Here is a 24,687-nt window from a genome sequence, read left to right as displayed (position 1 = left end):
CTGAGAAACAAAGTCGCAATTCTGAGAAACAAGTCGCAATTCTGAGAAACAAAGTCGCAATTCTGAGAAACAAAGTCGCAATTCTGAGAAACAAAGTCGCAATTCTGAGAAACAAAGTCACAATTCTGAGAATTGACTAAAGTCTGTGTTTTGAGACTTGAGTAGTATCTGACCGACCCATCCCGACTAACCTACAGTAAATCTGTTCACATCAGTGTTTGGTGACGTGTGGGAAGGGCGTCAGACATCGGCAGGTGCTTTGCATTCTGGGAGATGAGAAGCTGAATGACCAGCGCTGCGACCCAAACACCAAACCCTCAGCGGTGGGCAGCTGTGAGCTTCCCGAATGTGCGTCCTGGCAGGTCGGAGCCTGGAGTCCGGTGAGAAATAGACATTTGGTCACTTTGTCACGTCAGTTGTTGTCATCAGGTGTTCTGAATGTGACTGATGGTGTGTTTAGTGCACGGTGAGCTGCGGTCAGGGCTATCAGATGCGTGCGGTCAGGTGTGTGTCGGGAGCTTACGGCGAGACGGTGGACGACAGAGAGTGTAATGCAGCCGCCAGACCTCGAGACAGTCAGGTGAATAAAAACAGGAACACTTGCTTCATCTGCACTAGGAAAAAAGTCTCTTGTGTTCACAAAAGCTGCATTTTTTGATCAATCATTAAGTAAAAATTGTAAAAATATTATTTAAGTTTAATGTAAGTGTTTTCTGTGTAATATATATGAATATGTAATTACGTTGGCTTGAGAAAACCAACTAATCTATCTATCTATCTATCTATCTATCTATCTATCTATCTATCTATCTATCTATCTATCTATCTATCTATCTATCTATCTATCCAAGCCTAGCAACTAGAATCATGCTAGTGGCATCAGAAATGTTGACATGCTATTCATGCTAGAAACATGCTAACAACATGCTAATCATGCTAGAAACATGCTAACATGTTAAACAATATGTTAACCATGCTAGGAACATGTTAACAACATGATAATTAGGCTAGAAACATGTTAACAACATGTTAACCATGCTAGGAACATGTTAACAACATGATAATTAGGCTAGAAACATGTTAACAACATGCTAATCATGCTAGAAGCATGCTAACAACATGCTAATCATGTTAGAAACATGTTAACAACATGCAAATCATGTTATAAACATGCTAACAACATGTTAATTGTGCTAGAAACAGGCTAGCAACATGCTAGTAACTTTCTAAACAGGCTAGCTACATGCTAGTAACATGTTAAATAATTTAGAAACATTATAGCAACATGCTAAAACATGCTATATCTATCCATTTATCCATCCATCCGTGTGACAGACTCTATTTCCTTCAAAATATTAAAGCTTTAAAACTACTTTAAACTTCAATCTTTTTTGGACTGAAAACCATAAAATTCCTACAATTTCTAAAACTTTTATAACTTTTAAAAACTTTTAAACTTTTTCACACTTTCTGATCAGAGTTTTTCAAGCCAACTTAAAGGTTGTCCTGACAAACTTTTTATCTAGTTTATTCTTCTGAATTTTCAGCATTATGGCTTCAGTCTTCAGTGTCACATGATCTTTACTGTATATTAGTAGCTGCTAATAATCCGCCTGATCTTGTGTGTGTTTAGGACTGTGAGTTGTCAGCTTGTCCTCGCACAGCATCAGTGTTTAACACACCCAGACCAGAGCCGGCTCAGAGACACACACAGTGGAGATACGGCTCATGGACCAGCGTGAGTAACAGCTCTCATCAAATCATCTCATTTGACCTCTGTTTTTATTTCTCCTAATGATCATCGGAGACAAAGTTGATAGTTTAGTGAAACGAGGAGCTCCAGCGAGTGTCCTGAGTGTGTGTGTTTACGTGTTGTGTGTGTTTCAGTGTTCGGTGTCGTGCGGCGAGGGCCGGAAGGAGCGCTACGTCAGCTGTAGAGACGCTCAGGGTGGAGTCGCTGAAGAGTCGTCCTGTGCTCATCTTCCTCGTCCTCCAGACTCCTCTGTGTGTTTCAGTCCCTGCGGTCAGTGGAGAGAAGGAGAATGGACACCGGTGAGTCAAACACACTTGTTTTTACAATCCTGCATAGTCTGCATATAACAAACATATACTACGCAAATAGACAGGGCCTGCTCTTGGTCCTGTTGTATGTGTTTAACAATAAAGAGTATTGTTTATTTACTGTTATAGTATTCATTAATGTTTTCTGTTAGCTTTTAGTGTAATCTTTTTTAGGTTTAAGTTTGGTTAAATTTTTTTGTAATTTATTGTGTGTTTTTGGGCATTTCAATTACATTTTATATATATATATATATATATATATATTTTTTTTTTTTTTTTTTTTTTTTGTCAATTTAGTACCTCAACTTTAACTTTATTTCAGTCTATTTCAAAATGTTTTGAAAACATTTTTTTTAAGTTATCATCTAATATTATTTATTTATTTATTTATTAATATTTTATATATTTAATTATATATGATGATGATTTTTTTTTATAAAGTTAACTTAAAAAAGCTTTGAAAACAAATTACATTTATATTTTATTTTATTTTTAGTAGTTTTTTAAACAAACTAATAAACTGTTTTTGTGAAATAAATAAAAAACATAATAATTAATTGTTATTTTAATAATTAATTATACTGAATTATAATTAGTTAATTTATTATGTGTTTTTGGCTGCATTTTTCAATATTTCTATTTAGTTTCTATTTAGTATTTTTTTGTATTATATGTTTTTAGTCAATTTAGTACCTCAACTTAAACTAACTTTGTTTCAGTTCATCTAATATTTTTTATTTTATTTTGTTTTACTTTATTTTATTTTATTTTTTATTTTATTTTATTTTATTTTTAATGGTTTTATAAACTAACTAATAAACAAACTTTATTACAGTTAGTTGCCAAGGCAATATTTTTACATTTTAAATTATAATATTAGAATTTTATCATCTACTATTTTTCATCATTATTTTATTTTATTTTATTTTTAATAGTTTTATAAACATACTAATAAACAAACTTTATTACAGTAAGTTGCCAAGGCAATATTTTTAAAATTTTAATTATGTATATATATATATATTTTTTTTTGTTAATTTTTTTCATCTACTATTTTTCATCCTTATTTTATTTTATTTTTTAATAGTTTTGTAAACTAATAAGCTAACTTTATTACAGTTCTTACAGTAATATTTTATTTTGTTTTATACATCCTGCGTTATAAAACAATTTTTCAATAAATTGTATATTTTATTTATTTATTTTCCTTCGTATTCCCCACCAGTTTTTATTCTGTAATGCTGTTTTCGTTGAAATTTAAGTTTTGTAAAATAATATTAATAAATAAATAAATAAATAAATTGTATTTATTTAACCATTACAATGCTGGTAAATAAGAGAAGAAATGCTGAAAATAGTACACAATAAAAATGTTTTGAATATGCACAAATTGTTTTATCAGAGAAATACTGGGCAAAAGTTTAGACTGAAATTGAAACCAGTCAGCTAACCAATGAAAGTTATCGCTGTGCATGTATGTGCACCCATATTTAGCCCATATATAGTTTAGCCCATGATGTGGTCTGCTGTCTAGTGTTGTGGTTTTGTGTGCTCATTATGGCATGTGTTTGCATCCAGTGCTCGGTGTCGTGTGGCGTGGGTCGCTCCACGCGGCGGGTCGTGTGCATGAACTACCATCATCAAGTGGACGAGTCGTTCTGTCATCCGGACGAGCGTCCCAGCACCGAGCAGGAGTGTGCGGCCGCCCCCTGCCAATCCTCCTACAACTGGCCCAACAACCAGCCCTACTTCCCCCACGACCCCAGCAGCCACCCCGGACACCACAGCTGGAACGTCCCATCGGCAGACAACCAGTGGAGGACGGGACCCTGGGGAGCCGTGAGTGCAACCGCCAACTATTCTGTTCATTAATGTTAACTTAAATAACAAATGAATAAATAAATATCTGTATAAATGGAATCAAAGACATTAAGATGTCCACATCAAAAGACATTTAGAAAAGGGATTTTATGTCCATAGAAAGCACATTAAATGTAAGTAAAGTGTCTTTTGGAGACATAAAATGTCAACATTCGGCTGAAATAATGTTAGATTGTCATTCAGTGTAGCACAGTATTCATGTAAACATTCAAACAGCATGCTTATTCTGACTTGGACATGTTAAAATATAGAAAAGAATAAGGGAGCGTATTAAATTTGATTGTTTTAAATTAGTAAAACATTCTTACTGACAAATGGACAAAAGCTAGGATGGTGGCAAAATATAAAAACTAATTAGTATTTGGGGTGAAAGTAATTTGTCGTTTTTGTTGTAAATGTGCCTGACAAGATTGACACTAAATGACATTTTAAACATTAAATTAAACAGAAATATTTTTAATATTTGTTTGGAAAACAACAACAATTTAAAGCAGTATTACACAAATTGTTTTTATTCTTAAACCCTTTTTCGTCTTTGACCTATATATACACTGCTCTTAAAAGTTTAGGATCAGTAAGATTTTTAATGCTTTTTAAAATGAGTTTTCTGCTCATCAAGGATGTGTTTATTTGATTAAACACACACACACACACACACAGACACACACACACACACACACACACACACACACACACACACACACAGACACACACACACACACACACACACACACACACACACACACACACACACACACACACACACACACACACAGACACACACACACACACACACACACACACACACAGACACACACACACACACACACACACACACACACAGACACACACACACACACACACACACACACACACACACACACACACACACAGACACACACACACACACACACACACACACACACACACACACAGACACACACACACACACACACACACACACACACACACAGACACACACACACACACACACACACACACACACACACACACACACAGACACACACACACACACACACACACACACACACACACACACACACACACACACAGACACACACACACACACACACACACACACACACACACACACACACACACAGACACACACACACACACACACACACACACACACACACAGACACACACACACACACACACACACACACACACACACACACACACACACACACACAGACAGACACACACACACACACACAGACACACACACATACACACACACACACACACACACACACACAGACACACACACACACACACACACACACACACACACACACACACACACACACACACACACACACACACACACAGACACACACACACACACACACACACACACACACACACACACACACACACACACACACACACAGACACACACACACACACACACACACACACACACAGACACACACACACACACACACACACACACACACACACACACACACACACACAGACAGACACACACACACACACACACAGACACACACACAGACACACACACACACACACACACACACACACACACACACACAGACACACACACACACACACACACACACACACACACACACACACACACACACACACACACACACACAGACACACACACACACACACACACACACACACACACACACACAGACACACAGACACACACACACACACACACACACACACACACACACACACACACACACACACAGACACACACACACACACACAGACACACACACACACACACACACACACACACACACACACACACACACACACACACACAGACACACACACACACACACACACACACACACACACACACACAGACACACACACACACACACACACACACACACACACACACACACACACACACAGACACACACACACACACACACACACACACACACACACACACACACAGACACACACACACACACACACACACACACACACACACACACACACACACACACACACACACACACACACACACACACACACACACACACAAAAAACCGTAATTTTGTTTAGGGTCAGTATTTTTTTTCTTTCTTTCACTCTTTGTAAGAAATTAATACTTTTATTCAGCAAGGATGTGTTAAATTGATAAAAAGTGATAGTAAAGGCTTAAATTGGTAAAAAAGATTTTGACTTTTTAACCTTTTATTCATCAAAGAATCCTAAAAAAGTTTCACAGGTTCCGAAAAAATATTAAGCAGCACAGCTGTTTCCAACACTGATAATAAAAGTAATAAATCAGTGTATTAGAATTATTTCTGAAGGATCATGGGATGCACTCTAAAGACTGGAGTAATGATGTTGAAAATTCAGCTTTGCATCACAGAAATAAATTATATTTTAAAGTTTATTCAAATAAAAAACTAAATTTCCCCCCAAAAATATAAAAAAGTTTTCTCTTTAATTTAATTGCATTTTTGTTTTTGTTTTTCTGAGCAAAAAATAAATATCAGACATTTTTTCTCTAGTTTACAGAAGACACCCACTGAAATGTCATTGAGTGTAACAATCTTGTCAGGCATATTTACAACAAAAATCAATTTATGACGTATTAAAATACAAATTACTTTCACCCCAAATACTAATTATTTGTAATCCGTATTTTTAAAAAAGTTTTGCCACTATCCTAGATTTTTCCCATTTATCAGTAAGAATTTTTTTACTAATTTAAACCACAGTAAAATTTAACAGGCTCCCTTTTTCTTTAATATATTTTAACACATCCAAGTCAGAATAAGCATGTTGTTTGAACGTTTACATAAATGTTGTTACACAGAATGACAATCTAACATTAGTTCAACCAAAATTTGATGTTTTATTCTCCACAAATGTATTTGAAACATTAAAAGTAGCCACTTAACTTACATTTAATGTGCTTTCTATGGACAAGAAATTGTAAATTTCTTTTGCCGTGGACATCTTAACATCTTTGACCCACATATCAATGTCCACCGAGCTTGTTTTTCCGTCTCACATGTGTTTTGCGGGCAGTACACGCGTGTGTCCATCCTCTTACAGAATCTCAATCTGTTTGCTTTAGTCAAACGTTTCATATTTCATGCTCATCGTGAGCCTTTCTGTCATCTGACTGCAATTTCCTTCATTAGCACATGTGCCCATTAGCTTTGATCCGCTGCTGCGAGCACTGATGCATGCTGGGATTGGACGAGTTCCAGAGTGTGTGCGAGGCATGCAGGACTGTATTAGTGTGGTTTGTGGGATTATATGAAGATAATACGATGGAATACAGGCGGTAAAGAAGCATATATTGCCGCAGGAACACAGACTCATATAGAAAGTCATGTGACGTCAACCTCCTGCCGATATATATGAGAGAAAATGAGCTGAGCAGAGCCCTTTAACGACTGAGTGAACAATAATGACTCATAGTACAGTAATAATAATAATCTGTGCTTTTTGGCAGTATTTTTAATATTTCTATTTCAGATTTGTATTATATGTCTTGTCGATGTAGTACTTCAACTTAAACTAAAATTATTTCAACATTTTACATTTTTTTAAGTTTTTTTTTTTTAAGTTTAAGTTATTGCATTTAATGTTTTATTTTATTTCCTTATTTTATCATTTATTTTTAATAGTTCTATAAACTTATAAACTAATTTTAAAGGTGAAATTGGCATTGAAATAATTTCACAATGCAAAAAATTTTGCATTCAGGTCTGTTTTGACCCAGAAGAAATACATAACATTTTTTTTTTTTTTTAAACTGCATAGTTTTTAGTAAGGGATTGAAACTTTGCAAATGGTTTAAGACCCTCTAAATATGCATTATTAATTTTTTTCAGATTTTTAACAATTATTGTTTAAGAGATATAACTAGTTTTGTGTTCGGGTCATTTTTGACCCGGGTATGTTTGAAATACCATTAGGTGTCCAAAATACATATTAGTGAAGTTATATTTGTGTCTAAAACTTTTGTGAAATATATTTAGCCTTTTCTCCATTTTTCATCTTTATTTTATTTTAATAGTTTTATAAACTAATAAACTAACTTTAAAGGTGAAATGTGAAATTTCCATTAAAATAATTTCACAATGCAAAACAATTGGCATTCAGGTCTGTTTTGACATAACATAAAAAAAAAACGCATAGTTTTTAATAAGGGATTGAAACTTTGCAAATACTTCAAGACCCTTTAAATATGCATCGTTAATATTTTTTCAGATTTTTAAAAAATATTTTCTAAGAGATATAACATGTTTTGTTTTTTCGTGTCATTTTTGACCCGGTATGTATGAAAAACCATTAGGTATCAAACATGCTTATCAGTGTAGTTATATTCGAGTCTAAAAATACTTTTGTGAAATATATTTAGCCTTTTCTCCATCTCACACACTTCTGGGACTGAATTTTGTTGATAAACATGAATATGTACGTCTTGATGAACCATTGCAAAAACTGATCACTTTATTTATTTGTCAAAGTTTATAAATAAAATTAACTTATTTTGAAAACTTTTCAGATACTATTTTTAGTTTTTTCCTATTTTTTTAAGTTGTTTTGTTGAAATAAACAAAATTTGGGATGTTTTTGAGCAATCATGAGTTATAAATTCCATTAATTCCAATACAGGTAATTAATGGAGGTAATTCTCAGATTATATGGTTTTAAAAAATGTAATGCAATGTTATATTCAAATACAATTTTTCCTCAATGCTGTAAAAAATATATAGTAGTTTTGCATCATAGTTTGTTTGGTGTAGTTAATGTGTAATTTGAAATGTCAAAGAATTTCTAAATTCTTGAGAAGTGATGACTCAACAGGTTTATAGTACTGTACATTTAAAGATACAGCTTCATTATAATACATTACTCAGTCACTGATGCAATGTGGTTTTTCATTCTATAATGAGAATTAAAGGTGAAATGTGTTGAATTGCCATTGAAATAATTGCACAATGCAAAAAACTTTGCAAATGCTTTAAGACCCTCTAAATATGCATCATTTTTTTTTTTTTTTTTCAGATTTTTTACAATTATTTTTTAAGAGATATAACATTTTGTGTTCGGGTCATTTTTGACCCGGATATGTATGAAATAATTAGGTGTCAAAAATATAAGTGATGTTATATATTTGAAATGAAATATATTTAGCCTTTTTTTCTATATTTCATCTTTATTATTATTATTTTTAATAGTTTAGTTAATTAATAAACTAACTTTAAAGATGAAATGTGTTGAACTGGCATTGACATAATTTCATCTTCTGGGTATGTTTTGACCTAGAAGAAATACACAGTTTTTTTTAAATGCATAGCTTTTAGTAAGGAATTGAAACTTTGCAAATGCTTTAACACCCTTCAAATGTGCATAATTTCTTTTTTCTTTTTTTTTCTTTTTTTAGCAATTATTTTTTTAAGAGATATAACATGTTTTGTGTTCGGGTCATTTTTGACCCGGGTATGTATGAGTGTCAAAGTGTCAAAATGTATATCAGTGAAGTTATATTTGTGTCTAAAAACTTTAGTGAAATATATTTAGCATTTTCTCCATATCTTACACACTTTTGAGAAAATATTGTTGATAAATATGAATATGTACTGTACGTCTATTGATAAACCGCTACAGCACGAACAATTCATCACTTTATTCATCTGAAAGTGAAAGTTTAGTTTTATTTTGTTTATTTAGTTGTTTTGTTATAAATAAACATAATTTGGGCTGTTCTTGAACAATCATGAGTTATAAATTCAAAGAAATTTGATTCAATTCCATTAATAGAGGGGTTAATAGAGGTAATTCTCAGATTATATGTTTTTATAAATTTAATGCAATGTTACATTCAAATAAAAATTTTCGTCAATGTTGTAAAAAATATATAGTTATTTTGCATCATAGTTTGTTTGGTGTAGTTCATGTGTAAATTAAAATTGTAAAACAATTCTAAACTTTTTGAGACATAAAAATTTACATTCACTCATTAATGAGAGGTTCCTGATCATATGTGACCCTGGACCACAAAACCAGTCATAAGGTAAAATTTTACAAAACTGAGATGTTTACAACATATGAAAGCTCAATAAATAAGCTTTCTATTGATATATGGTTTGTTATGATAGGACAATATTTGGCCGAGATACAACTATTTGAAAATCAGGAATCTGAGGGTGCAAAAAAATCTAAAGACTGAGAAAATCACCTTTAAAGTTGTCCAAATTAAGTTCTTAACAATGCATATTACTAATCAAAAATTACATTTTGATATTTTTATAGTAGGAATTTTACAAAAAATCTTAATGGAACATGATCTTTACTTAATTTCCTAATGATTTTTGGCATAAAAGAAAAATCAATAATTTTGACCCATGCAATGTATTTTTGGCTATTGCTACAAATATACCCCAGCGACTTAAGACTGGTTTTGTGCTCCAGGGTCACATATAAAATATAGTTTTAGGGGAAAAATATGTCAAAATAAAAAAAATGTATGACTGTTTTATAAAATAACAAATATTTTGAATGTATAATGAGGCTTCATTTTCTTTATGCAATATATAGGATTTGATTCGATGAACTTTATTGATCCCCAAAGGCAGATTTACATAGTTTCCAATGTGTTTGATTTCGTAGTGAAATATGAGGTGCTGAGATGTGTGTGTTTGTGTTCAGTGCTCCAGCACGTGTGAAGGCGGGTTCCAGCGGCGGGTCGTGGTCTGTCAGGACGTAGATGGACGCAGCACCAGTCACTGTGATGAGAGAGTCAAACCCGACGAATCAAAGAGCTGCGACTCCGGACCCTGTCCACACTGGAACTACGGCATCTGGGGAGAGGTCAGACACACCAGCGCTTAAATATAGTGCTTCAAAGTCATAGAATGTTCTTTTAACGTGGTAATGTAATTTAATGAAAGCATACTTAACATTATAATTACAATCAGCATCTTTTGAACTTCATTAAAATGCTGTTAAAATAGTGGGGTGAAAATTGGGAACAATTCTAGGGGGCCTCTAGGTCCTTAGAATTTTATTTAATTATTTTAATAATTTTAATAATTATTATTCATTATAATATCCATACTATATTATTATGTAATCTTTATGAATTATTAATTTTAAATAGTTTGTAATAATAAAATAATAATTTATTTTAATTAATAAAAAATCTCAATATGAGCTATTAATATTTTTATTAACATTATTTTTACTGTATGAATTCAATTTATTTTATATGTTTTAAATAATTATTTTATGTAATAATAATAAGTATTATTATATTAATATATTAAAAAAAAAAAATTTAAATTATTAAAATAATGTTGTATTTAATAATACAATTATAATTTATTTTAATTAATATAATTTTGTTCATTAAAACAACTGGATTTTTTTATTCCACGTTTTAGAAGTCAAGAGACATATTGATTATAAATGTAAAATATATATATATATTTTAATTCATTAATATGTTTTAAATGATCTGTTCATTACCAAATCAAAAAATACCAATTAATTTATATTTTATTAACATTTTTATTTTTACTGTATGTATTGTATTTATTGTATGTTTTAAATAATTATTTTATGTGTTTTTATGTATAATATTAATATTTTTTAAATACTATTTTTAAAATTATTAAAATAATTGTGTGTTTAATAATATATTAATTTAATTAATATAATTTTATTCATTATCAAGATAACTGTTTTTTTTTAATATTCTACAATGTTTAACAAGTCAAGAGACATTGATAATAAATATTAAAAATAAATTATTTAATATCACTTATTCACTTTAAAATTATTTATTCATTACTAAAATAAATCTCCATATGGGCTATTAATATTTTTATAAACATTTTTATTTTTACTTTATGTATTATACTTATTTATATGTTTTAAATAATTATTTTATATATAGTAATTATTATTATTATTATTATTATTATTATAGTATTTTTAAATACTATTTATAAAATTATTAAAATAATGCTCAACAAGTCAAGAGTATTTTCAAGTATTGATTATAAAAATTATGTTTTATTAATTCAGGACTATTAATAAATAGTATTCTATTAATGTTTTTATATATCATATTTATAAATTATATTAATTTACTAATAATTATTTTAAAAATATTTGCTTAATAATGGTTTTTAATTATTATTTTTTATTTAATATTTCAATAATTGTGTATTATTTTATGATTTACAAATGTGACAAAAGTCAAGAGAAATATTGATTATAAATATTAAATATTAATTCAGTACTAAAAAGACTCTTATTATTTTTAATTATGTTGAGTAATAATAAATAATAATAAAATAATAATACATGATTTTATTATAATATATATATATATATATATATATAATCTTTTTTATTGTTTATTAATTAATAAATGTTATTGTATTATTTCATAATCCAAAGTGTTCATCAAGAGAACATTCTAAATATGAAATATAATTAATCTTAGCAACATGTTAATGTCAAACTGTACTGGAATCAGTCTCTTGTGCCTTCATTTTCTGCTGAAGTCTCACAGAAAGCAGGGTTTGACGCTGTCCGTGTCTCTGTGTGTCTGTCCTGTAGTGCACACGGTCGTGTGGCGGCGGTCAGCGCACGCGGTTGGTGGTCTGTCAGCGCCGGAACGGACAGAGGTTGAACGAGCACAACTGTGAGGTGCTGGACAAACCGGCCCATGTGGAGCAGTGCAACGGACAGCCCTGTCCCGGCGCCGCTTCCTGGCACAGACGACCATGGAAGCCGGTACGATAGATAGCAACTCTGTCTGTCTGTGTCTGTCTGTCTCACGTCCATCAGACGCTCTCCACTTCTGAACACACTCATCTCTCACTGACGCCAGCCGCAGCGGGTTACTGTTTAGTTTAGAATCCAAGTCAAAGTCATGCTCTTCCTCAGAGTCTCGTTTTCCAGGTCAAACACCTAACCTTTCTTAAATCAAGAGCAGCAAAACCACTTTAGGTACTAAGTTTTGTTTTCTAAGAAAAATGCATTAAAATGAAGTGACTTTTTGCTTTAAACAAGAACAAATGTCAGAAATGATTGCAGATAGTTGTTCTCATTTTAAGCGAAAACTCATTAGGTTGACTTGAGAAAGATAATCATGCTAATCATTCTAATACATGCTAGTAGCGTTCATCGAGCTAAGAACATTCTAGCAACATGCTAACTTCATGCTAATCATGCTAACAACATGCTAGTAGCGTTAATCGAGCTAAGAACATTCTAACAACATGCTAACTTCATGCTAATCATGCTAACAACATGATAGTAGCGTTAATCGAGCTAAGAACATTCTAGCAACATGCTAACGTCATGCTAATCATGCTAACAACATGCTAGTAGCGTTAATCGAGCTAAGAACATTCTAGCAAAATGCTAACTTCATGCTAATCATACTAACAACATGCTAGTAGCGTTAATCGAGCTAAGAACATTCTAGTAACATTGCTAACTTCATGCTAATCATGCTAACAACATGCTAGTAGCGTTAATCGAGCTAAGAACATTCTAGCAACATGCTAACTTCATGCTAATCATGCTAGCAACATGCTAGTAGCGTTAATCGAGCTAAGAACATTCTAGTAACATGCTAACTTCATGCTAATCATGCTAGCAACATGCTAGTAGCGTTAATCGAGCTAAGAACATTCTAGCAACATGCTAACGTCATGCTAATCATGCTAACAACATGCTAGTAGCGTTAATCGAGCTAAGAACATTCTAGCAAAATGCTAACTTCATGCTAATCATACTAACAACATGCTAGTAGCGTTAATCGAGCTAAGAACATTCTAGTAACATTGCTAACTTCATGCTAATCATGCTAACAACATGCTAGTAGCGTTAATCGAGCTAAGAACATTCTAGCAACATGCTAACTTCATGCTAATCATGCTAGCAACATGCTAGTAGCGTTAATCGAGCTAAGAACATTCTAGTAACATGCTAACTTCATGCTAATCATGCTAGCAACATGCTAGTAGCGTTAATCGAGCTAAGAACATTCTAGCAACATGCTAACGTCATGCTAATCATGCTAACAACATGCTAGTAGCGTTAATCGAGCTAAGAACATTCTAGCAAAATGCTAACTTCATGCTAATCATGCTAACAACATGCTAGTAGCGTTAATCGAGCTAAGAACATTCTAACAAAATGCTAACTTCATGCTAATCATGCTAACAACATGCTAGTAGCGTTAATCGAGCTAAGAACATTCTAACAAAATGCTAACTTCATGCTAATCATGCTAACAACATGCTAGTAGCGTTAATCGAGCTAAGAACATTCTAGCAACATGTTAACTTCATGCTAATCTTGCGAACAACATGCTAGTAGCGTTAATCGAGCTAAGAACAGTCTAGCAACATGCTAACTTCATGCTAATCATGCTAGCAACATGTTAACCATGTAAACAACATGCTAGTAGCATGCTAAGAACATTCTAGCAACATGCTAATCATGCTAACAACATGCTAGTAGCGTTAATCGAGCTAAGAACATTGTAGCAAAATGGTAACTTCATGCTAATCATGTTAACAACATGCTAGTAGCGTTAATCGAGCTAAGAACATTCTAACAAAATGCTAACTTCATGATAATCATGCTAACAACATGTTAGTAGCGTTAATCGAGCTAAGAACATTCTAACAAAATGCTAACTTCATGCTAACAACATGTTAATCGTGTTAACAACATGCTAGTGAAATGTTAATCATGCTAAGAACATTCTAGCAACATGTTAACTTCATGTTAATTATGTTAGCAGCATGCTTACTGGAAACATGATTAGCAGCATACCAAGTACATGTTAATCATGTTAGTAACATGCTAATCATGCTAGGAACTTGATTGTTAAAATCATGTTATGAACTTGCTAATCATGTTTACAACATGCTAATATCATGTTAATCATGACAGGAACATTCTAGCAAACATAAACTTCATGTTGATCATGCTAGCAACATGCTAATCATGCTTAAAACATGCTAAGCAACATGTTAATCGTGCTAGTAAGATGATAACAACATGCAAATCATGTTAATAACTTGATTAACATGTTCATCATGCTAAAATTATGCTAGTAACTTGCTAATCGTGTTAACAACATGCTAGTAATATGATAAGCAACATTCGAATTACATGCTAATCATGCTAACAACATGCTAATCATCTAATCTCTCCATCTAAATGTCCAAACTTTAAGTTTTTACAGCTGCTTTAAACTTTTTGATCTAGTTTAATTTTGTTGCAGTTTGATGTAAAGTAAGACTTAATATCTTTAGTCATTTTGTGTCTCAATTAAATACATGATTTAAGAAACGTTGATATTTGACCTGGAAATTAAGATTAAAAAATACAAATAAAACAGTTTTTGGGGTGAATCTTCAGGCAGATTTCACACAGTGTCGTTGAAAACAGAGAAATCATTTGTGCAATTTTTTTTTGTACTCGAGTTTGAGCTGTAATCTAAAAACACAAGTGTATATTTGTGTATAAGAGTTTAATATTTTAATTATTATTATTATTATGACAATTACCCAGCAGCCACTTATTGTATATTATATTTGTATCTTTGTACAGAATGAGTATTTTTAAAAGCATCAATTGGTCTTATATCTATATTATTTAATATTTCAAACTGGTGCTCGTGACGGCGACTTGTACAGAGGAAAATAATTTTTGTTAGTGTTTTTATTTTAATCGTGATGTGAAATTAGTTTTTACGCAAATAAACATATCTGAGTATAAATAACCAGACTTTAGTTAGTTTGACAAACGATTGCAATACTTCGACGTGGACTGAAACACTCCAGGAAAACTTGATAAATGACAAATGAAAGAAATACCTCATCGTTCAGTCTTTGTCTCAAAATGCACTTGCAAAATGCAACAAAGCGGAAATGTAATTAAATCAGGCAACCAAAGATTTCAGCCTCGTCTAACCCTCATAACGCATTCAGTGTCTGTGTGCTGTTATTTTATGAAACTTTTTTTTGAGTAAACGTTTCAAATTGCAGATGAACCACACCAAAAAAAAAAAAAAAAATTATATATATATATATATATATATATATATATATTTTAAATCTTAATGAGAAATTTTATTTGAATATGTCAATGTAGAAAATTTATAAGAATATATAATCTGAGAATTACCAGTGTGAATGGACGTATAACTCATGGTTGCTCAAAAACAGCCTGATTTTATTTAACGTACGCTTTTATTTCTAACAAAACAACATAAATATTACTCAAAAGGATTTCAAACTAAATAAAACAAAAGTTTACATACTATATCTGTGTATTTTGTATATATCTATTATATAAGCATAAATGTTTATTTTGAATCAATTAATCGCGACTAATCGTTTTGCAGCTCTAGTTTTAATTGCAAAATCACTTTCTGATTAAAAAAGTGATTTTTTTTTCATCCTGAATTGGTTCATCAGTAGACGTTTATATTCATGTTTATTAACAAAATTCTAAATTTAGATGCTTAGAAAGGCTAAATATAATTTTTTGACAAAATAAACGTTTTTAGCTAAGTATTTTGGACACTTAATGGTTCTCCGTACTAGAGCTGCAAAACGATTAGTCGCGATTAATCGATTCAGAATACAAGTTTTTGTTTATAATTTATATTATGTCATGTAGAGAATTTATATATATATATATATATATATATATATATATATATATACACACACACACACACACACACACACACACACACACACACACACATATATATATATATATAAATAAATTCTCTACATAACATAATATAAATTATAAACAAAAACTTTTATTCTGAATCGATTAATCGCGACTAATCATTTCACATCTCTAGGTTTAATTGCAAAAACACTTTCTGATTAAAAAAGTGATTTTTTTTTTCATCCTGAATTGGTTCATCAGTAGACGTTTATAATCATGTTTATTAACAAAATTCTAAATTTAGATACATAGAAAGGCTAAATATAATTTTTTGACAACATAAAAGTTTTTAGCCAAGTATTTTGGACACTTAATGGTTCTCCGTACTAGAGCTTCAAAACGATTAGTCATGATTAATCTATATATTTTACACAATGTGTTAGATTTATATGTAATATATATATATATATATATATATATATACACATTCTCTACATAACATTATATAAATTATAAACAAAAACTTTTATTCTGAATCGATTAATCGTGACTAATCGTTTCAAAGCTCTAGTTTTAATTGCAAAAACACTTTCTGATTATAAAAAGTGATTTTTTTTTCATCCTGAAATGATTTGTCAATAGACACTTGTATTCATGTTTATGAATGAAATACGAAATTTAGATACAAAAGAAAGGCTAAATTGATGAATTAATTGAACAAATTGAAAATAAAAGTTTGTTTGCATACTATATGTGTGTGTACTGTGTATATTAATTATGTATATTTAAATACACACACATGTATATATTAAAACATGTTACATTTATATGTAAAATATTTATTTTATATATATAATGTAAATTAAATTATATACAAGTATTTACATACAAATATTTATGTGTACATAATAAATATACACAGTACACACACATATAGTATGTAAACATAAACTTTTATTTTGAATCGATTAATTGAATTTATTAACAAAATTTGAAATTTAGATACAAAGGTTGTTTTTGAAACAATATAACGTCATTGCTAAATATTTTTGACACTTGATGGTCGTCAGTACACACCCGGGTCAAAAATGACCCGAACACACAACATGTTATATCTCTTTCAAAATAATGGTAAAAAAAAACAAAGAGATTTTAAAGTATTTGCAAAGTTTCATCCCCTTATTATAAACCATGCATTTTTGAGAAATATTTCCGTATCTCTTCCATGTCCAAATGCGTTATGAGGGTTAAACTAGTGATCTGTTGTGAAGTAGCTGTACGTTTGTGCCGGTATCAACACTGAGATTTGGTGCTCATTAGGATTCAATCACTAATTACTATCTACTTCATTGTTTGTCTAATGTAGCGCTGCGTTTTAACCTGTTAGAACATTATTTTTGTATTCATTTGCGTCATTATCGTTAAGGTTGCAGTCGGTTTCTGCAAACTAAACCTTGAGAGCATTTTAGCTCTTATTTTATCGACTACCACAATACATTTACAAACCACAACCCGTTGATTCCCATCTGGATGAGTTTTATACAAATGCATTACATTATTCTTTAGTTTTTTTCAGTTGCAGAACACAAATACCTCTTTTATCTCATATGTTTGGCTGGCCATTGCTCATAGAAGGATTTTTTTTTCTGTTGTTTTATTTATTTGTTTACAGCAGGAGATTCGGTGCTGCAGATTTTATATGCAAATGTCTTGTTTGATTTTGTATGATTTTGTTTTTTTTCTCATAAATTTGTTCAACTGAACGTCCCACTCAGTTTGTTCCAGAGCTATTTCACACTGTAAAAATGATTAAAATTCATAAAGGTTGTGAACGTTTGTGTTGTTTTCTTAGTCTGTTGGGCTTTTAGCCACATCTGAAGGGGTTTTTATGTGTAATTTCTTTGGTTAATATGTGTATCAATAATATGGGGGAACTGCTGTAATTCTTAATGTGTTAATCACATTAAAAAGGTGAATAATAAGCCATTTTTAATCAACTTGAAATCAACTTAATCTACTAATCACTTATTTACCTTATTTAAAATGATAAAAATGATTATACAGGGAGTGCAGAATTATTAGGCAAGTTGATATTCTTGTCATATTTTTTTCCCAAGCACATTTGAATAATTCCAAACCACATCAATCTTAATAACTACTATTCATTTTGTATTTAATTATTTATAATTGATATATAATTGTCCATGAAGGCTGGAAGTGAAAAAATCCTTATTTTCAGGTGTGCAGAATTATGTGTGCAGAATTATTAGTGCTACAAGAGGATGTGGTGCTGGTCCTTCAAGAGTCACTCTCAACTCATCTGTCTATAAAGCCTAGAAAAAAACCATCTCTATGTATTTGACAATACTTCAGAATGTTATTCTTATTAATTGAGGGTCATTTTTTAGGATTTTTTGCCCAAGCAAAGTCTCTGAGAACCTGACACATTGCACTTCTGGAGACTCAAGGTAGGTTGCAGTTCTGGAAAACGGTGGCGCTGGAGACTAAATGGTTCCTGATGGTTTCATATCTGATTCTTAACATTAATTCTTACTTTTTTTGCAATTAACATGCATCTTTTCTCCTCCACCTGTTTTTTCTGACAATGCAGATGCAACAAGCGTTTTTCTGTCCGGTGGTCATGCCTTAACTTTGCAAATTGCAGTATTGTATTAGTATTGCATCCTTCTCATGGGCATTTAATAGTTTTTGACTTTTCAGTCTGAGGTAAATCTCTTTTTTGGCTCATTTTATCTGTAAAAGAAAATGTGCCTAATAATTCTGCACACCTGAAAATAAGGATTTTTTCACTTCCAGCCTTCATGGACAATTATATATCAATTATAAATAATTAAATACAAAATGAATAGTAGTTATTAAGATTGATGTGGTTTGGAATTATTCAAATGTGCTTGGGAAAAAAATATGACAATAATATCAACTTGCCTAATAATTCTGCACTCCCTGTATATGTATATTATCATATATGTATATCATCAAAATGCAGTTTAAATGATGCATTTTAGCAGATATGCATTAATCATGCAACTATATGTTTATCTAATATATAATGCATGCTTATTTCTACAAGAGCAGAATTCAAAGCTGGATAAAATTATAAAATAATTATCAAAATGATGTTTAAAATAGCTTTAGATGATGTACGTTAGTAGATCTGCATCAATGTGATGTAATGTTTCATATATATATATATATATATATAATACATAATTCAAACTTAAAGGCATAAATCAAATCTCTAATTATTATAAACACAATAAAGCTGCATATAAATAAAAAATATTTACCAGAATGCAGTTTGAAATTATTTTATATGTATTTTAGTAGATATGCATCATGCAATATTATGCAATATTTCACATTTTATATTTTTATACAATTTATAATACAAACTTACAGACATAATTCAAATCAGGACTTTTAATTAATACAGCTGCATAAAATTATGAAAAAATGATCAAAATGCTGTTTAAAATTGACGAAGGATTTCAATATGTATGCTTCAGCAATGTAGTATTATGGAGTATATATTTATATAATATAATGCAAGCTTAAAAGCATAACTGAGTTTAAGTATGTCAAAAAACTGCATAAAATAATCTAAAACTGTTTTAAACAGCATTTTTTTGTTATTTTATGCAGTTTTATTGACAGACTTAAACTCAATAATGTTTTTAAGCTTGCATTATATTATAAAAAAAAAATTATATATTAAAATGTGAAATATTACATAATATTACTTGACCAATGCATATATATTAAAATACTTAATCTAAAACTGTTTTAAACAGCATTTTTTTGTTAAGTATTTTAATATATATGCATCGGTCATGTAATATTATGTAATATTTCACATTTTAATATATAATTTTTTTTTTTATAATATAATGCAAGCTTAAAAACATTATTGAGTTTAAGTCTGTCAATAAAATTGCATAAAATAAAAAAGAAAATATTAAAATGTTGTTTAAAACAGTTTTAGATGGAGAATTTTAATAGATATGCATCGTCCATGTAATATTATGCTATAAAATATATGTTTATATAATATAATGCAATCTTAAAAACATAATTGAGTTTAAGTCTGTCAAAAAAACTACATAAAATAACAAAAAAAATACTAAAATGCAATTTAAAACTGTTTCAGATGAAGTGTTTTAATATAGATACATCGCTCATGTGATATGCAATATTTCACATTTTAATAAATTATTTATTTAATATAATAATATTCACACTTAAAATCATAATTGAGTGTAAGTTTGTCAAGAAAAATGCATAAAATAGCAAAAAATGATTAAAATGCTATTTTAGATTGAGTGTTTTAATACATATGCATCAGTCATGCAATGTTATATAATATTTCACAAAGTTCATATTTTAATATATAAAATATATATTTATATAATATAACACAAGCTTAAAATCATAATTGAGTTAAAGTCTGTCAATAAAAATGCTTAAAATAAAAATAAAAAATAGCAAAATGCCGTTTAAAATAGATTTAGATGGAGTATTTCAATATATATGCATCGGCCATGTAATATTATGCAATTTTTCACAATTTAATATATAAATTATTGATTTAATATAATATAATGCACGCTTAAAAACATAATTGAGTGTAAGTCTGTCAGTAAAACTGCATAAAATAACAAAAAAATAAATAATAAAATCCTGTTTAAAATAGTTTTAGATGAAGAATTTTAATAAATATGCATCGGCCATGTAATATTATGCTATAATTTACACTTAAAGACATAAAATATATATTTCTATTAAATAATTCAAGCTTCAAAGTTTAATTCAGTATCGGTCTGTCAATAAAGCTGCATAAAATTAACAAAAAAAGATCTAAATGCTATTTAAAACATTTCTTTTATTGAGTATTTTAATAGACATGCATCAATCATGCAATGTTATATAATATTCCACATTTAATTATATAAAATGCAAGCTTAAAAGCATAATTAAGTTTAAGTCTGTCAATAAAACTGCATTAAATAACAAAAAAAAATAATGCTAATAATGTAAAATGCTGTTTAAAACCGTTTTAGATGAAGTATTTTAATATATATGCATCGTCCATGTAATAATATGCTATAAAATATGTTTAAATAATATAATGCAAGATTAAAAACATAAATGAGTTTAAGTCTGTCAATTAAACTGCATAAAATAAAAAAATTATAATTATCAAAATGCTGTTTAAAACAACTTTAGATGAAGTATTTTAATATATATATATGCATCGTCCATCTAATAATATGCTATAAAATATGTTTATATAATATAATGTGAGATTAAAAACATAAATGAGTTTAAGTCTGTCAATTAAACTGCATAAAATATAAAAAATAATTATCAAAATGCTTGTTAAAACAGTTGTAAATGGAGTATTTTAATAGATATGCATCAATCTGTAGACATCTTAGACACATTTTGTCTCAAATTTGCAGCCAGAGACATTAAAGTGTTGGATGTGCTTTATGAAGTCCAGTTAAGTGGCAGAAAAGGCCTTGCGTCTTGTGCGTTTTCTGCTGTTTTCTTTAGGGTTTATATAGTGAAGTCCCCAGAGCAGCTGGAAATCATTTGGCTAATGGCTGGGCTGTAATGCGTTCGGCTTTTACAGCAACATTGGCTGATATTAATCAGAGCTGGCCAGAGTCCTTCATCTGAGAGCTGAAACTGTGTTTATAGGACTGAAAAACCCAAGAACAGCCTCGTAATCATCGCAGGAAAACCGGGGTTTCGGATTGCGCTTAAAAGCGTCTTCGGGTTTCACTCTCGCCGTTTAGAAACGACAAACATCCATGAGTTTGAGTCCAGCAAAAGACAGATGAAGTCATGTTCAAACCGATTCAGTTCTTGTGTTTAATGTTGAATGTTAGCGGATTTATGTCCTTGTGCCGTTTACATTCATTCACCATGATCAAGTGGTTTAATTCAAACAAATCTGAGTCGTGAATCTTTATAATGTTGTGATTTGATTATAAACAAGAGCTGAATTGTTTAATTCCAAATTCTGATCTAAAACATCCTAGTTGGTGGAAAAACATTGATTTATACATGTATAATTTAGATTGGAGAATGCTGCAAATCCTTCATAATATTGTTCTTTCATTATGCAAAAGAAATTCATTAATGGCCTTTTTTTTTTAGAAAGACTTTTCCTTTATAAATTGTAGATGTTCTATCATTTATCAAACTTAAATAGCTTATATAATTGATCTAATATTTTATACTGTTGTAAGAAAAGAAATATTAATTAATTGTGTAGATTTTTATGCAATAAAATATTTTAAATATAATAAAATATAATAAGTAATAAAATTATATATAGGTGAATATATGTAAAAATAATAATACATAAATAAATGACAATTGTTATTTTATTATCATTGAGATACTATTATAGTTTTTATTGATATTTTGAATCAGTTTGTAATTTTAAGGATATTTCTATTATATTTTCCTTTTCCACATTAATTTTAGGTAATAATATATATATATATATATATATATATATATATATATATATATATATATATATATATATATATATATTTAATAAAACTTGTGAAATTTAATAAGTAATACAATTATTTATATATATATATATATATAATTAGCATGTTTTATATATATATATATATATATATATATATATATATATATATAACTATATACATACATATATATATTTAATAAAACTTGTGAAATTTAATAAGTAATACAATTATTTATATATATATATATAATTAGCATGTTTTATATATATATATATATATATATATATATATATATATAACTATATACATACATATATATATTTAATAAAACTTGTGAAATTTAATAAGTAATACAATTATTTATATATATATATATATATATATAATTAGCATGTTTTATATATATATATATATATATATATATATATAACTATATACTCTATATACTTCGGCTTTAGATGTAATAATATTTAAGTAATTTAATATTTTTTGAAAATTGTAGATGTAATACATTGAATAAATAATAAAATTTTAGATTGAATAAAATTGAATAAGTAATAAAATATTTAGTTACAGAATATTTAGTAATACATTTTTAGACTAAATAAAATTTTCCTTTTAACTATATCTAGAATTAGCCTTTGCTGTCGATTTTGGTGTTAAATAAGCATTATTTTACTATCATTGAGATACTATTATATTTTTTATAAATATTCTGAATCATGTTTATGTATATATTTAAACATTTTAATTTTAGTTAAAGTTTTAGTAATTTTGTTGTGTTTTGTCATTTTTAGTAGTTTATATATATATATATATATATATATATATATATATATATATATATATATATATATATATACACATATATACTTGATTCTTATTTCAGTACAATTTTAGATGCAATAATACATAAATAATAAATTATTTAGTGCCTTAAAATATTTAAACACTTTTAGATGAAATACATTTAATAAATAATAACATTTTAGGTTAAATAAACTTGAATAAGTAATAAAACAATTAGTAATACACAACATTTACTAATACAGTTTTAGATTATATAATATTTTAATTTCTACTACTCTGACTTATCCACAGAAATAGCCTTTGTCAAAGATATTGGTGTTTAAATAAAGACATGGCCATTGTCATTAATTTATTATCATTGAGATACTTTTATAGTTTTAATTAATATTATTATTATTATTTAATATTATAAAATATTAATTAATATTTTATATATTTGCCTTTTTCATTTAAATTTGTTTAATTACATTTTTGTCAGTTTTAGTGATTTTTAAGTGTTAAAATTAAGTTTTTAATATTTCATCAAGTTAGACTAAAATGAGAAAAGTAAAAAAAAAAAATATATATATATATATAAAAATTAATTTCAGTTAACATTTTTTTATTTTAAATAATGAAAAGTTGTAGTTTGAGTTTTATTCAAGTATAACCCTGTAAATGATGTTCATCTGTTGACCGCTGAGAATCT

The 24,687-nt window shown here is 29.3% G+C and overlaps 1 protein-coding gene across 1 annotated transcript in view; it reads left to right on the top strand.

Moving 5' to 3' along the window:
* The window catches only part of LOC141301015 (A disintegrin and metalloproteinase with thrombospondin motifs 20), a 144,329-nt gene that overhangs the window by 98,612 nt on the left and 21,030 nt on the right, over positions 1-24,687 (top strand). The window contains exons 24-30 of the mRNA XM_073831270.1: positions 216-380; positions 461-580; positions 1,634-1,738; positions 1,888-2,052; positions 3,640-3,900; positions 10,642-10,803; positions 12,562-12,738. Coding sequence (XP_073687371.1) covers positions 216-380; positions 461-580; positions 1,634-1,738; positions 1,888-2,052; positions 3,640-3,900; positions 10,642-10,803; positions 12,562-12,738 — 1,155 coding nt within the window. The remainder of the gene's footprint in view (positions 1-215; positions 381-460; positions 581-1,633; positions 1,739-1,887; positions 2,053-3,639; positions 3,901-10,641; positions 10,804-12,561; positions 12,739-24,687) is intronic.

The sequence above is a fragment of the Garra rufa genome, chromosome 25, assembly GCF_049309525.1.
Source record: "Garra rufa chromosome 25, GarRuf1.0, whole genome shotgun sequence".
Taxonomy (NCBI): Eukaryota; Metazoa; Chordata; class Actinopteri; order Cypriniformes; family Cyprinidae; genus Garra; species Garra rufa.
The sequence above is the reverse complement of the archived record's forward strand: the minus strand, read 5'-3'. Positions and strand labels throughout refer to the sequence as shown.